General features: G+C 41.4%; 1 protein-coding gene across 2 annotated transcripts in view; it reads right to left on the bottom strand.

Moving 5' to 3' along the window:
• The window catches only part of ARID2 (AT-rich interaction domain 2), a 100,429-nt gene that overhangs the window by 26,448 nt on the left and 57,628 nt on the right, over nt 1-16,353 (bottom strand). For both annotated transcript variants that reach the window (XM_063133974.1, XM_063133975.1), the window contains 8 exons: nt 13,959-14,025; nt 13,625-13,875; nt 12,296-12,392; nt 12,004-12,213; nt 11,446-11,613; nt 9,840-9,915; nt 1,674-1,808; nt 517-713 (listed from right to left, as the gene is read on the bottom strand). In XM_063133974.1, coding sequence (XP_062990044.1) covers nt 517-713; nt 1,674-1,808; nt 9,840-9,915; nt 11,446-11,613; nt 12,004-12,213; nt 12,296-12,392; nt 13,625-13,875; nt 13,959-14,025 — 1,201 coding nt within the window. The remainder of the gene's footprint in view (nt 1-516; nt 714-1,673; nt 1,809-9,839; nt 9,916-11,445; nt 11,614-12,003; nt 12,214-12,295; nt 12,393-13,624; nt 13,876-13,958; nt 14,026-16,353) is intronic.

The following is a 16,353-nucleotide window of genomic DNA, read 5'->3' on the forward strand; positions in this document are numbered from 1 at the left end:
AGAGTCATCCGTGAAGTGGACTCTTCACACAGGGTTGGCTATTGTGCCATCTGAACGTGCCCTAGAGTTGCCTCCTCTGCCTCCCAGAAAGAGTATTATTACAAGGGGAAGACCAGCCTGGCCCCATTCATTGGTCATGGAAGAAAGGCATAGCTGCAGGGAGTTTGCTTCTCACTCCACCCAGCTGGAAAGAAATTTGCATCAATGCTTTCTTTCGTCTTCCTTCCTTATCTCTTTTCCCTTTTACATCATGACTATAATATTGCATGGAGGGACTGTCTTGATGTAAAACCTGCAAAGCACCCAGCAAATTTTAGGTACTTTGTAATTATCTTTCTGTAATACACTTTATTATATTTATACCCTGCCCTTCGAAAGATTTTTCCAGGAACACCACACTGTTTGCACAAGTCTACATACTACATTATTCTACATTACAACATTTTATGCACTTAAGGTATGAATCAATGTACAGCAATTCACAGACAACATACGCAATTTACAATATATTAATACCTGCTGGTGAAGGAGATGGAGTTACATCAGGAACAGAATCAACCCGGAGGACAGGGGTTGAAGAAGGTTGTTGCTGATAGTACATCTGAATTGGGAGTGGTATAGCCCTCCTTTTTACTCCTACCACATGAATATGTGCTTGCCCATTGTTATTTGAATCCTCTACTCTCTTCACTGAGTGATTTGGAAAGACAGTCCTGCCAAACACAAGGAAACAGATATATTACTAGCAACAATAATATAGGAATGTATTTTGCTAATATTTTCACTGATTTCTTATCATATAAAAACTTGCTTTCTGTGCAAGTATATTTCCTAAATATTGTGGTAACCTATGTCAGTCAAAGGTATTCCTGGAGGAAACTGTTGGACAGTCCCATTCCTGCCGAAAGTGAGTGTTTTGAAAGTGGTGATTAATGCTTCCAGACAAGATTGCTCTAAGCACAGTTGCTTTTTGCTTTGTGGCATTAGCTCACATTTCAGCACCAAGACAGTGTGGGCACTGGCAACAGAATTAGTATGGAGGACAAGAGAGGAGAATAGCAGATCACTTGGGCAGGAAGGAAGGGACAGAAAAGTGCTGAAAGCAAAGTAATCCTGTTGGCCCATGACTTTTATTCAGTTATTTTTGAAACAGGGCATGGGGCAGGAAGTAAATTCAGTCCTCTATACTTGAGCAATCTCCAAAGGCAATGGAGTATATAGGGCTTTGGGCTGTACTAGAGAATTGTAACTATTGCTATTTAAGGGAGGGAGGAAATCTAACAACTCTAAGGGTGGGAGGGGGAGATATAACCTGCTATAACCTGTTCTAGATTTTTCTCAGCAGGATATCATGCTTGGATCCCAAGGCTACTTATAGATCAGCAGGTTCAAAAGAAGCACTCCCAGACCCTTGACTGAAAAGTTAAAGTTTTTAGTTTTCAAAAGGTAGAGAAAAGTAAAATGAAAAATGCATATTGAATCTTTATATAAGCTTTGTTTTCCTTTTCAAACAACTACTGCCTACAACAATATAAGATTTATGATAGGCTATACCCAAAGCACACTTTCACCTCAAGTTTATTTATTTCCCCTTAAGTTTGGCAATCAATATAAGCTATAGAACACTACAAGATCCCAGGATGTGGTTTATCCTAGGAATGAATTCACCTTACCGGAGACATTTATAAAATCCAGTTGATGTTAGGATTCCACCTCGAGCTAATTTACTGCAGGTGGAGAGGTATTCGGAATACATTTCAGCTCGGGAGACTGAGCAGTCTGAATTTATCTCAAAATGGGCATTCAACCTAAGAAGGGAAATGGTTAAAAATACCTGGATAAGTGCATGGCAAAAATTAAGTGGCTTATTTGTTTTTTATTTAACATATGTATAAATCACCTCTCCTCTCAATGTTTACAACAATAGACAATTATAATATTAATAAAAGCACAATAAAACGAAAACATCAACCCCTCTTCTAAAAACAAAAACAAATCCAACCCAACAACCTTTATTACAATAAAACCAGTGAGGGACATTAACCATTAAAAATCAATGGAAAACACTGTCTTCAATAGCTGTCTGAAGGACAATAAAACAGGAACTAATCTAACCTCCCTTGGGGTCTGTCTATACGTGGCCAACCTCCTACAATGGCTGCAAATCTGTGCTGTGTCAGTTCTATGACGCAAAAGAGGAGAGAAACAGGTTCTCAGGATGCTTGGAGTACTTTATTCTAAAGCCCAACACATTATTCAAGTCGCCATCGATTATTTAAGGAGACGATCACCTTACTTTTATACTGTTAGTTTTACTCCACCCTGTGCCTGTTTGGTGCATTCTCTTCCCCTTCTTATTGTTTTATTATGATTCTATTAAAATGTAAGCCTATGCGGCAGGGTTTTGCTAATTTATTGTTTTACTCTGTACAGCACCATGTACACTGATGGTGCTATATAAATAAATAAATAATAATAATTGCTAGGAGTATTTCTGCAGACGTCTCTTATCAACCCCCTGAAGAAAGCCTTTGAAAGAACACAGGTCGAAACACACTGGGCTTTGAAATAAAGTACTTTAAGCAGCCTGAGAACCTGTTTCTCTCCTTTTTTCTGTCCTGACTTGCACGCTCTCCTCTTTTTAGTTTTTAGTTCTATGATGCAGCCACAGATTTGCAGCCACCGTGGGGCTTTCCCACAAAGCTGCACATAAAAAAAGTAGGGGACTTACCCCAACTTTTTCAGTATGGCTCTTCCCCCACCTGACCTCACTCCAGGGCCAATCCGGGGGGTGACCAATCTTCCAGAAACCAGGAAGAAGGTGGAGGACCGCCAGAAACCCCACGCTCTCTCCTTGGCATTGGAATTACCAGACACCACCCCAGGTAGGGAAAACCATGGCGTTTCGGGAAAAGGCAGAACCAACTCGGTGCCGTGAGGACAGCCCCCTGGGAGTTCCATAATTGTGCTGCTACAGAAAAGGCCCTGTTCCAAGTACCCACCAAACTCACTGCTCTAGGTGAGAGTAGATGTAAGAGAACCTCAGATAAGGCTTACTTGTAACTACTGATTTAGTATTTTATTAACCTCTGTGCTTTGCAGAGTATTCTGGGAACAGCTTCAGTTCCACAGGGCACAGGCGAGGCCTTTGGGTTCTTCCTATTATCTTGCATAAAAGGGCCTCTCCACACCTTTGACACAATTTTAGAATGATAATCTACGAAGTGACCAGCCAGGTAAGCTACCTGTATATGGAGCTAACCTGTGTGGCACCATTTGAAAAAAATATACATTTGAAAAAATATACAATATACAATTTCAGTATGATTATGTCTTTTATATTCAAAATTATTCACGAATATAACTCAATCAGAGTGATGCTATGCTGGCCTCATGCAAAGTAGGATGTTATGACAGCATTTATTTATCCTCTGAAAAAAAAAGAAGTTGGTCCAATAAAAATATCTTATTAACTACACATCACTATAAACATTTCCAAACCATCCTTTGTTAAGAAAATGAATAGATGAACATGGAATAGTGTAAAAAATCTAGTTAACACTTATGTTCAAATGGATGGAGATGTTCATGTATGAGACACAACTCAGTTGATCAGGAAGGAGTAAAATATTTCATGTCTATCCTAATATATGGGTAAAAGAAATATGCAGGTTGCTTACCTGTAACTGTAGTTCTTCGAGTGGTCATCTATGCATTCACACATATGGGCTTTGCGCCTGCGCAGAGACCAGACCGGAACCTACTATAGCTGAGTGGAACGTTTTTGGCGGGAACCCCTCCCCCACGCTACCGCGCATGTCCATGGGGTTCCCGCCCTTACCTCAGTTTACAGGAGTCCGACATCGTGCCCCCATAAACATGAGTGTAATAAAATAAAGTACATTCCATAATATAACAGTGTTATTTTTAAGTCTCACACCACCAAGTGGGGATGGTGGGTGGGTTGTGTGAATGCATAGATGACCACTCGAAGAACTACAGTTACAGGTAAGCAACCTGCATTTCTTCTTCGTGGTCTCTATGCATCACACATATGGGCGAGTAGCAAGCTGACATACCTTTGGAGGTGGGTTGGTGCATCATCTGAAGATCTCTGAAAGCACTGTCCTCCCAAATGAGCAGTCCTGCCTCGCACGGGTGTCCAAACTGTAGTGCTTGACAAACGTGGATGGAGTGGACCACGTTGCGGCTCTACAGACGTCTGCCAAGGGAACACCTCTGGTGAATGCCACCGATGTTGAAACAGCTCTGGTGGAATGAGCCGTCACAGGTTTCACTAACTCTAATTTAGAAATAGAGTAGGCCAATTCTATTGTCTCCACTATCCAGCGTGACAACCGCTGGCAAGAGACAGGGAGTCCCTTAGAAGGCTCACCATAACAAATAAACAATTGCTTTGTTTTCCTTAAAGTCTCTGTTCTGTCTTTGTAAAAAGCAAGAGCTCTTCTTACATCGAGAGTGTGCAAGGAAGACTCAAGAGGTGTAGTTGGATTAGGGAAGAAAGCAGGCAAAGTAATATGCTGGGACAGATGAAAAGTAGACACTACCTTAGGCAGGAAGGCTGGGTCTGTGCGTAGCACAACCTTATCCTTATGAAAGATAGTGTACGGGACATCTATCCTAAGAGCTTTGAGCTCACTTGCCCGTCTTGCCGATGTAATGGCTACTAGAAAGACAGTCTTTAAAGTAAGTAGCCTAAGGTCTGTCGACACCATAGGCTCGAAGGGTTTGCGTGTCAGAGCTTGCAGCACAACTGACAGGCTCCATGGCGGCACGATACTCTTCACAGTCGGTATCGTGTTCTTCAGACCTTTCAAAAATTTCTTGGTTGTTGGATGGGTAAAAGGTGTAAAACCATCTACACCCTGGTGAAAAGATGTAATCGCAGCAAGGTGAACCCTGATGGATGCGAGCTTAAGTCCTTGCTGGAAGAGTGTCAATAAATAATTGAGGATGAAAGACAAATGGCAAGATTCTGGTATTTGACCATCTTTTGAAGCAAAGTTCTGAAATCTTTGCCACTTTGCCGCATAAGCCTTTCTTGTGGAAGGCTTTAGTGCTGCTAATATAATGTGGTCCACAGTCAAAACTCTGATCCCAGAAGAGAAGTGGTTGCTATCCTCCATGCAGTCAACTTGAGGGTCGACAGATCTGCGTGTCGAACCTTGCCCTGGTGTCGAGACAGGAGCTTCGGTGTCGACGGGAGCCTGATGTAATTCCCCTTCGATAACCGAAGAGCGTGAGAGAACCACGTCTGTCGAGGCCACCACGGCGTGATCAGGATGCAGTTGGAGTTGTCCCTCTGGATCTTGGCTAGCACCCTTGTCAATAGTGGGAAGGGAGGAAACATGTACAGGAGATTTCTTCTCCAAGTCCTTGTGAAGGCGTCTCCTAGAGAGTGTTTTCCTCTTCCTGCCCTGCTGCAATACTTGGCGCAAATTGCGTTGTCTTCGGTAGCGAAGACATCGACAGAAGGGTGGCCCCAGTATAGAAAAAGGCTTTCCCGCACCTCGGCGTCGAGTTCCCACTCGTGGTCGACAGGGAAGGACCTGCTGAGGGAGTCCGCAATAACGTTGTCCTTGCCGGCTACATGGATCGCCGTCAGGTAAGTCCTTCTCTTTATGCACCAGTTCCATATCCTGAGTGCAGACCGGTTCAGAGGGTGTGATCTTGTTCCACCCTGCCTGTTGATGTATGCCACCACGGTAGTATTGTCCGTCGCGATCAAGACATTCTTGCCCTCGATCAACTGTGCAAATGCTCTTATTGCATTTTCTACAGCCATGAGTTCGAGGTGATTGATGTGCTGTTCTCTCTGGGATCGAGGCCAACGACCTTGAGCAGTAAGGGAGTTGCAATGAGCTCCCCATCCTTCTAAGGATGCATCCGTCGTGATCGTTACCGAAGGCGCCTGTTGTTGGAATGGAACGCCTTCGAGAAGAGTCGACATCGAGAACCACCATTTCAGCGATGCCCTGACTTGCTTCGGTAACGAAAGGTAAGTTCGTCGAGCATTGAGCCTGAGATCGAAAGTTCTTAAAAACCAGGCCTGCAATACCCTCATTCTGAGTCTTGCAAACCTGATGACTGCCGTAGTGGCTGCCATCAGGCCTAATAGTCTCTGGACTGTCCAAGCCGATACTTTCCGCCGGCTCTCGATGTCGATGGCTAACTGCTGCAAAGTGTTCGCCCTGGTTGAAGGTAAGTATGCTCTTCCGTCTCGAGAGGATAGGGTTACCCCTATGAAGTCCAATCTCTGCTGTGGAGTCAAAATGGACTTTTCGTGGTTGACCCACAGCCCCAACGAGTCCAACAGGTTGAGGGTGGTTAGTATATCCGACTGGAGCGCCTCGCTGCTGTCCGCTACGAGAAGCCAATCGTCCAGGTACGGATAAACATAAATGCCTTTCTGCCTTAGGTGGGCGCATACCACCGCCATGACCTTCGTGAAGACTCTCGGTGCCGTGGCCAACCCGAACGGAAGAACGGTGAACTGGTACTGGGATGCACCGATCGAAAACCGCAGGTAAGCTTGATGCGACTTCCTGATGGAGATATGGAAGTACGCATCCTTCAGATCCACCACTGCGAACCAAACTCCTTTCTGTAGAAGCTGCAGAATTGAAGTAACCGTTGTCATACGGAACTTCCTCGGGGTGATGAACTTGTTCAGTTGTCTTAAGTCCATGATCGGTCGAAGACCTCCATCTTTTTTCGGGACCGTGAAGTAACGAGAGAAAAATCCTTGATTGAGTTCCTTTGCTGGTACAGGAGAGATGGCTCCTTTCGATAGCAAGGTCTGTACCTCGAGCAGCAGAGGAGAGGATGGAGTCGTTACTCTCACGCCGGAAAAAGGAGGAAGGGCATCGAGCTCGATGGCATAGCCCGAGTTGATGATAGTGAGCACCCAGGAGTCTGTTGTAATTGACTCCCATAGATGGTAACGGGGTGCTAGGCGGTTCGCGAAAGGGGGTGGATCTGGGGCCGAAGAGTCAAACACGCTGCTTTTTAGAAAAGTCAGGTTGCCTCTTGTCTTGTTGATATCGGCCCTGGTATGGCCTCTTCCTTTGCAACTGCTGTTGCTGCTGCCGAAGTTGAGGCTGGTACTGAGGCCGGTATTGCTGGTGCTGTTGCATTGACGGTCTCATCCATCTCTTTGGCTTGTACTGAGGTGGAGGAGCAGTGAATCCCATCTTTTTAGCCGTTGTTCTGGCTTTGTAGATGGAATCCAGTGTTTCATCGGTGTTAGAATGAAAAAGTCCCTCGCCATCGAATGGCATACTTTCTATCCTCCACTTGGTCTCATGGCTCAGATTAGCCGATCTGAGCCACGCGTGTCTCCTTAGAGATATTGCGCCCATCATGGACTTCGAATGGCAGTCCACTTGGTGTCGAGCCGTGGATAACTGCTGCCTGGCGATGGCTGAAGCCTCATTTTGAAATACCCTCGCCAGTTCCTTCTTGTCCTCCGGGAGGTGTTCGCATAATGAACCCATCTTTTCCCATAAGAAAAGCTGGTACCTCGCCATCGTCGCTTCGTATGATGACGCTCTAATGCCTAGGGAAGAAGAGGAATAAATCCTTCTGCCAGTCTGGTCTAATTTCCTCCCTTCCCTATCCACCGGTGCCGAATGAGCCTTTTGAGATTGTCCTTGGGCTGACTCAACCACTATGGAGTTAGGCTTTGGATGTTGAACCAAAAATTTTGCGCCTTCCTCCTGGACTCGATAAAGAGTCTCTAATCTTTTAGATGTAGCCTGAGTCACAGCAGGTGTCTTCCAAGACTCTTGGGCAGTTTGCTTTAATGCATGTGGAATGGGGATAGCCAGTCTTTGATTGGTAGTAGCTTGGAACACATCATAAATGGGGTCCACAACCGATTCATCCGTTTGATGGATATCTAGTCCTAACGCCTGTGACATCCTAAGCATATGGTCAGAGAACCTGACCATATCGTCCGACGGAGAGGAAGGGTCGTTCTCGTGAACCTCATCCTCCGGCGAGGGCATCGTTGGAGTTGCAGACACCCTCGATTCCGAGTCTGACGGGTAGTCTTGCTCAGGAGAAGACATAGTAACCACTTGTAACTGAAGTTGGTCTGTTGGTACCGTGGGAACTGCCTCGGTCGATGCCGAAGGTTGCATACGGTGTCGAGGAGTAGACACCCTCGATGCCTGATGGTCAGGCGATGCTGGTAATGGCAATCGGCACATCCTTGTCATAGGTGGCGGTTGCGCGTAGTAACCTTCCCGGGGACTCTCTCGATCCGGAAGGTAGTGCTGTGGACGGTATCGCTCCCATTCATAGTCTTCGTATCCCACGTGAGGATCGGAGTATCTGGAAGCTGCATCCCATTCACGGCGAGGTGTAAGTCTTGGCGACGGTTGAATTGGGATCAATCCCTGCAAAGTCTGAGGCCTTGTAGGCTGTTGAAAAGAAGCCGCTGACGCAGAATCTCTTATTTCGCCCTCCGAAAGACTGAGCGAGCGTGTCGGTACCGTGGCCATCGGCACCGACTGAGATCTCGATGCCGAGGGAGGCCTCGACATCGAAGCGATCGGAGCAATGGGAGGAGTAGAATGACTCCTAACCGCCTCAGGCGCTCGAGGAGACGCTAGGGTGGATCTCTCAGCGTCCCTCTTTTTCTTCTTCTTCTTCTTCTTCTCCAGCTCAGAAGAAGGCTGAGGAGTTCTGGCTTTCTTTGAAATCTTCTTTGCCATAGAACTCGTCAAAGACCGGCCAGGTGTGAGGGGTATCTGTGCCCTATGAACTCTGGCTTGCACCTCAGTGCTGCGGTCTGCTGGTTTGTCGGTAACGGACTTACGGATTGCCGTTTTTTCAGTAACGGACTTACCAACTGCCGTTTTTTCCATACTGGGAGCCTCAGTAGCCTTGAGAGCTTTCTCCCACAATATAGAGCGAAGTCTGTCGGCTCTATGCTTCCTAGTTTGTTTTGTGAACGACATACAGTGGTGGCAGGCTTCCACCACGTGTCCTTCTCCCAAACAAACGAGACAAAGGGAGTGCCCGTCCGTTGGAGGAAGTTTCGCTCCACACCGTACACACTTCCTAAACGGGGCTTTCGTTGCCATACGGGCCTCAGGCGACCGAAGTCGCTGAGAGAAAACTATCTACAATTAAATTTTTTTTTTTTTTTTTTTTATATAGAAAAGAAAGAAAAATTAGGAAGAGAATGAAGAATGAAGAGATTGAAGAAAGAAATGAGTAAGTTAACTAGAAAACGCTAGAGGTTCGGTTAAGCTGGTCTATGCACGATGGCGGACGACGAAGAACTGAGGTAAGGGCGGGAACCCCATGGACATGCGCGGTAGCGTGGGGGAGGGGTTCCCGCCAAAAACGTTCCACTCAGCTATAGTAGGTTCCGGTCTGGTCTCTGCGCAGGCGCAAAGCCCATATGTGTGATGCATAGAGACCACGAAGAAGAACCCCTTGTGTGAAGATGTAATTAACTCATTTTATGCTCTCATCTGAAGACTGAAGAACTTAAAATACTAATATCAATCAGTCTAGACAACAGTCTTAAGTACTGTGAATTTAGAATATTAAAGAACATAGAACTTAAATATGCTCAACTTTGCCTGGACTGTGTACTAACTTCACACTTTTACAGTACGATTAAGGAGAAGAGAAAATGTTCTACTGCACAGCAAATACTCAAATAAATGGATAAATATTTCTTCAAAATGAAGTTAGAATACTTTTGCTTTATATTTTGCAGAGAAAAGATATGTAATAAACAGAACAAGCTAGATTATTTCACGAGGCACACAAATGCTTTAATGGAACTGGGTACTCACCACTGACATGCAAATTTTTCGCTGTCTATTTCTACTATTCCTGGTGGCGGAGCAACATGCTGTGGCGTTCTTGGTGCTTTGGGGGGGAGGGGGGGAAATGAGTTGGAGTCAATTTGTGCAAACGTGGTCACAATCTTTCAACAATTTAGATTTGTCTAGTTTTCATTCCTATTTGTCAAACATAGCTATATGTAAATGTATGTCGCCTCGTAATGTCTTTCCTAAAGATCATGGAAGCTAGCTAATTTTCAGTTATACTAATCAGCAGAAGCCCCTGGAATGAATTGGGAGTAGTTCTAGCAAATCAAATTTGCTTTGGCTTTTATTAAATCTATCTAGTTATGGAAACACCAGAGGTAGTAAGAAGCCCAAATTCCATTAAAACAAACAAACAAAAAACCCTAAAGGTACAATCTATCTAGCACGGAGATATCACTATAGGGCTTAATAAAATTCTATTCTTCCTACCTCTTTTGGTGTATGTGCACAGCAGGGCCCATGCCATTATTGGAACAGTCTGTCTGTGCATACCTCCCTATCCTCATCCACCCCTCCCTTCCAGGTACAAGTTACCCATGCTCTCATTATGATACCAAGTGCGAAAGGGGGCAATAGGGCTCTGTTGGGCCGTGTGCTAAATTTTCTACATTGATACACTGCCCTAGGTTGGTTGTAAGGAAAACAATACATTATTTTTAACTATTGTTGTCAATTACTATGGTTTCAACTGAATATGAAGATAAAACTATGAATATGAGGATAAAACTAAGTGTATCTTAGTGATCACAAGTTTCCTACTTAGGGGTCTAAACATAATCTCCCTACAAAGAATCGATAGAATTAGATGTGGTTATAAATTATATATATATATATATATATATATATATATATACATACATACATATACACACACACACACACACACACACACACACATTCATTTAGTTCATACACTAAGACAGATATAGGCAACTGGTGCCTTCCAGATATTTTGGACTACAACACCCATGGCCAATTGTCAGGGACTGTGCGAGTTGTACTTCAAAACATCTGGAGTGCAGTCTTTCGGTTTGCCCAGTACACCAGTATTTCAACTTGCACCTGGTAAAAAGCAATACCATAAAATTTCAAACAAGTTCAATAAAATAAAATTTCAAACAAGTTTCAAACATTAAGCTTTCACTATTAAGGCGTCTATAGCTATTATGGCACTGTAATCAATGGCATCTTAGAAAAGAGTCTTGGTGAAAAAGTTACTGAATAATTTGTAAGAGATTTTCTTTATGTGTGTATACGTAAATGTTTAGGTGTTATCACAAAAGAAATAAGGATCAGTATTTGCCCATCTTACTGAAAAGCACTAGTTCTGAGGCCCTCTGTTTTAACCCAGCCCATATTTTCTCAGGTCGCACAATATGGAAATAAATGTTTAAAAGCCACATTAATATTTTAAAGTACATGTCCAAATATGCCGCCATAATTTACTGAAGGATGAATATGTTTTTCATTTAGCAATACAAAAATCTGCCCCTATAGTATAAGATGGGCAAACATACACTATACCTGATATTCTCTACAGAATCTGTTTCGCAAGTACAATACTAACCTGGGGCAGCAGGTGCGTGTGCCTGTGATGAAACCTGTTCCACTGCCTGTGGCCTAATTTCAGATAGTACTTGGTGGTTGGTACTTTGATGTTCAACAAGTTTTACTGCACTGAGTGCGTCAGGTCCAAACATCTGGATATCCATTGAGACCAGACATACTAATGTATCTGAAATGTTAATATCAATCACTATGATTATACCACAAAGACTCATGCATGAAGTTTCTGTATGCAACCGATGAAAAAGAAAAAAAAACTTTCTAGTTTTGCTGTACTCATTTATATTCATCTTGACACAGTAAGTTAAATTCTTAACTGAAGAATTCTGATACCTGCTTTGGTTTCATTTATTTATTATTCAAAAAAAAGGAAGATATTTAGCAATATGAAGATATCCTAGAAAGAGCAAAACTGATTATAAAACTTTATACAAAATCTTCTACTTAGCATAAAAAGTGAACTGCATGGTCTCTCAACGACTTAATAGGAAACATATTTAATAGTGTATTGCCTGTGACGCTAATATACGTGTTGTTGTTTTTTAATTTGCTCACTCACCTATACTTTTGTCAACTTTAGCTATCTTTGTGCAGGCCACTTCGCCCATTTCCGTGAGCATATAGAGCACCTCCAGAGCAGATATGACAAGTAGCACATCAGGCAAAGTGAGATGACAGATGATTTCTTTGTAGGATTCTTGATCTACATATTCACAAATTAAGACCCCATTGTCTTCAGCTTTACAGAGATTACTCAAGATTTCCATACCTGAAACAAAAAAGAGTATTTTAGAGGCAAAAATTATTCTCCAACCATCCAGACTAGAAGTTGCAACAGCTTAAGAACTTACCCCTCATTTTTAAGAATCTATCTCTTGACATTAAGCATTTTGTAACGGTATGAAACATTAGATGAGTTGCTTTGAAATCAACCGGGTCCAACAGAAGCTGAAGAAGAAAAAAGAGCAACATTGACTTGATATATTTATAATGCTTGGAATTATTCATACCATAATATTTATAGTCATTGGAATTATTGGAAAATCTTCAAATTCAATACTCAAAACATTTCAAATGCTACAAATTGGTTGCAATATACTGTTCTTCATTTAATTTTCATTCTTTTCATTATCACTGAATTCATTCTGAATTCAAGTTTTGAAAGAAAAGGAATTTAAAGTTCAAATCTATTCATTTTTACCCAGAAGTAAATCCCACTGAGTTCAATAGGATTTATAGCCAAGTAAATGTGCACAGAATTGTATTATCTGGGAGTATGCCCCACTGGACACATGCTTCTGCGTAAACACACATAGGATTCTGCTATAAGGCTTTATTTACTCTAGGTACTTCATGCTAGATTTGGATTAAATTACAAGATCCATCAACAGATTTAAACATACCAAAGAAAATAAATACTGCAATCCAATGCACGTCTACTCAAAAATATGTCTCACTGAATTCAATTGGATGTACTCTTAGATAAGTGTAAATAGGACTGAAGCATAAATGTACAGTTCCAGAACGTGAAAGAATTATTTTATTCTCCTCAATGGGAGTATAATACCTGTTTCAAAGGCACCATAAACAAACTATGAGACACAATTGTTCATTGCATTAACTGCATATTAGGGGAAAGCTAATACTTAATCCTTAGTGATATTAAACTATTGCTGACAATTTATGGCTTTTGGTTTTATGATATATGTTATGTTTTTTTAAATATATTAATATTAAAACAGGGTGTGTTAATACATTTTAAGAATTATTATTATTAATAATAATAATATTCTGCCTAACCAGCAAATGCCTTTGGGGTGATTTATAATCCTAAAACTCCAAACAGCAACAAAATAACAAAATACTTAAATATATAACCAAAACAAAATACAACAATGAAAATATAAAAATATCAAAACATTAACATTTGTAAAGACTTAGTCAAAACAAGCTTAGGTCACATTCATTTCAATAGGTCTATTTTAAGAATGACTAAGTCTTGCTCCACCCCATTATACTTGAAGATGTTTGGAAAGATTATATTAAACAAGAAAATAACCTGGAAGGCACCAATTCCTATATGTTTCCCTTGTATATGACAACCCCTAATGTTGAAACATACACCAACTCTGGGAATTTAAGTAGTTTGATAGGTACCACCTTTTTGACTTGTTTCTTACCTCTGCGGCTATATTTCCTAATGTATCAAGCCCCAACTGTCTTAAAGAAATAAAATGACTGTGAGCAGAGAGTAACAAGAAACGAAGACAGGTACGATTAGCTGCCAACAGCTTAACATTTCCCTCCTCAAAGGAAAGATTTCTCAAAATCACTGCAATCTGAAGAACCCGTTGTCCTTCAATATCATTAATGCCCAACTTGCGTGGTGGATGAAATAAAGACTCCCATATCCAGTCTTCTGATGCAGTATCTATAAAAGATAAGGTATTCACTTTAATGGCTTCTGCTCTAGATATACCAGATATAGTCTAATGCTTATTCAATGTAACTCACCTTGAGATTTGTTTCTGTCGGAAATGAGGTCACGTACTTCATTATCTTCAACAATATCCTTCCAAAACTAAAGGGAAAAAAAGAATTTTTTTTAAGTGTGCAGTTTCCTTTAACAAGGTAGTTTTCTCTTTAAAAAACAAAAAACAAAAAACCAACAACCCCAATGTAATAAATGGAAGAAAAGGATGCTACTTAGTACAATAGCTTAACTATGAGGAACGATGATAAAAACTGCATCGCATTTTGGTATAGGGCTGCAGATTCCTAACTTAAAAATGCTCCTTTGCTTTGCCTATGGAGATGTTCAGTAGGTGTGCAGGGGTAGAATTGTGCCTTTCCAAAACTACTTTCTGCTATGCTTTTTTTTTTAATATACAAGCACCTCCCATTTTTTAGCCCAGATGTTGGCATCCCTAATTTAATGTGTCTTATCTATTTTCTTTATATATTTACTGCTATTTCTGTAATGCTATTTTAGTTCAGCACAACTATTAATTTGCTTTTTAAAAAATAAAAAAATCAAGGTATAAAAATTCAAAACTGTATCCTCTATTTTATGTGTGTGTTTAATTCTACCAATCTCTTTTTCTTCTATCTTTAAATAAAACTTGTGTTTATTGTCACTACATGTATCTGAACAAGAAAATGGTGCTGGAGGGGGAAGGAAGGGAGGAAGGCACAAAAACAGGACTGCCACTAATTTGAAAATTAAGAACATAAAACAAAGGTACACAACAGAATAATTGCAACAAAAGCTTCTGCAAGCATAAACTTTTTATCGCTTATCAAAAGTACAATAACAAAAATAATACCTCAAAAATCAACGTAATGTATAAAGTTATATAGTGACTAAGTAAAATGCACTATGCTACTTAACATTTTTTTTAAAAAAGAAGGAAAATCAGCATTTCCAACATCTAGATATTTTTAGAAGCAGTTACCAAATGGCATCCTTGCAGTAGTTTAATTTTTGAACAGTACTGTGGAACTATATACAGTGTAACACATATAAATAGACTTTGGAATACATTCAAGCTTCTTATTAAAACTAAAACACCCACAACATACTGTAGCTACACTGTTTCTATTAACACTAAACTATGAGACATTTGGAATTATCTTCACTCAAAACACAATGATTTCAAATGCTGTAATAGGTCAAACACATAATTCAGTATATTTCTATATACCCATCAAAAATAACTATTTGTACCCATCTTGATATAGCCACCATTGACATAGGATACAATCCTTCCTCATCTAGGCACACCACCTACATGCAGAAGCATCCCCTAATTCACAGACAGAACCCCATTACCCTCTCACCTACCAAAGCCCAGACAACCTCCCCTCCAAGCTTGTATTATTTTGACAGAGTGGACTGACTGGGTTGGATGTGGACAAGAGTTCTGTGAACAGGCCTATCATTAACATGTGCAGTGATGGAAAATCCCCTCAGTTATAGGTAATACTGTGCTAGCATTGCTCAGAGCCAGTGAAAGACTTCAGTGGGCTCTTGGAATGGTGCCTCCAATGGGTCCCCACCAGGATTCTCACAACCAGTGTTGCTGTAGAAGCTACTCCTTATCACGTCCCCCATCCCATGCTGCCATGTCCTACCACCAGTCACTCATCTCCTCACCCCAAATGTGGTGTTTCCTTAGTAGGCAGTAATGGTGGTGCTTTTGAATGGGAGTCCTGGGTGAGTGGCAGCTGTACACGTGCACAGCTTCAACGTGTCTCAGCCTCCAACATATTTGATTACCCATAATATAGGTGAGACAATGCATTTTGGGTAGTCTAACATGATGGGCACCCAGCACAGTTGGAGGTGAGCACTAGCTCAGCTCCCATTCATACATGCAACTGCAGAAACATGTCAGGTCGAGGGAAGGGTGGAGAGAGATGGGAGGTGAGTGATTGGCACTGTGCAGTACTGAGCAGGCCCCCTAATGGGAGTTGGGCAGGAACTGCTGTAGCAGGCATAAGGTTGGCAATGTGCCCGTCATGACTTTGGCAGATCCCCAGCCCTGCTGATCCCTGACACCAGGCCTGTGAGCGCTATATGTAATTGAGAAAAAATGTCCGATCTTTTATCCAAAAATTAGTATTTCAAAAAGATTAATATAAACATAAAAATTGCAGTGACCAATAATTCTTAATACAGAATGGTAACAGATTTGCTATAAAGATACTTCTACATGATTCCATGTATTTTTAAAGGAATCTTCCTTTCTCATTTTCTGTGAAAAAGATTCATTTAGAAATTAGTAATAGCTGACTGCCTGAAAGATTTAGCAAATTAGGATATATGGAAAGCTTCTCACTGGAGCTAAAAAAAAATGTTTAACATCTCAACAACAGCAGCAGCAACAAAAAAACCTTTCAGTTCATA

The sequence above is a fragment of the Elgaria multicarinata genome, chromosome 9, assembly GCF_023053635.1.
Source record: "Elgaria multicarinata webbii isolate HBS135686 ecotype San Diego chromosome 9, rElgMul1.1.pri, whole genome shotgun sequence".
NCBI lineage: Eukaryota > Metazoa > Chordata > Lepidosauria > Squamata > Anguidae > Elgaria > Elgaria multicarinata.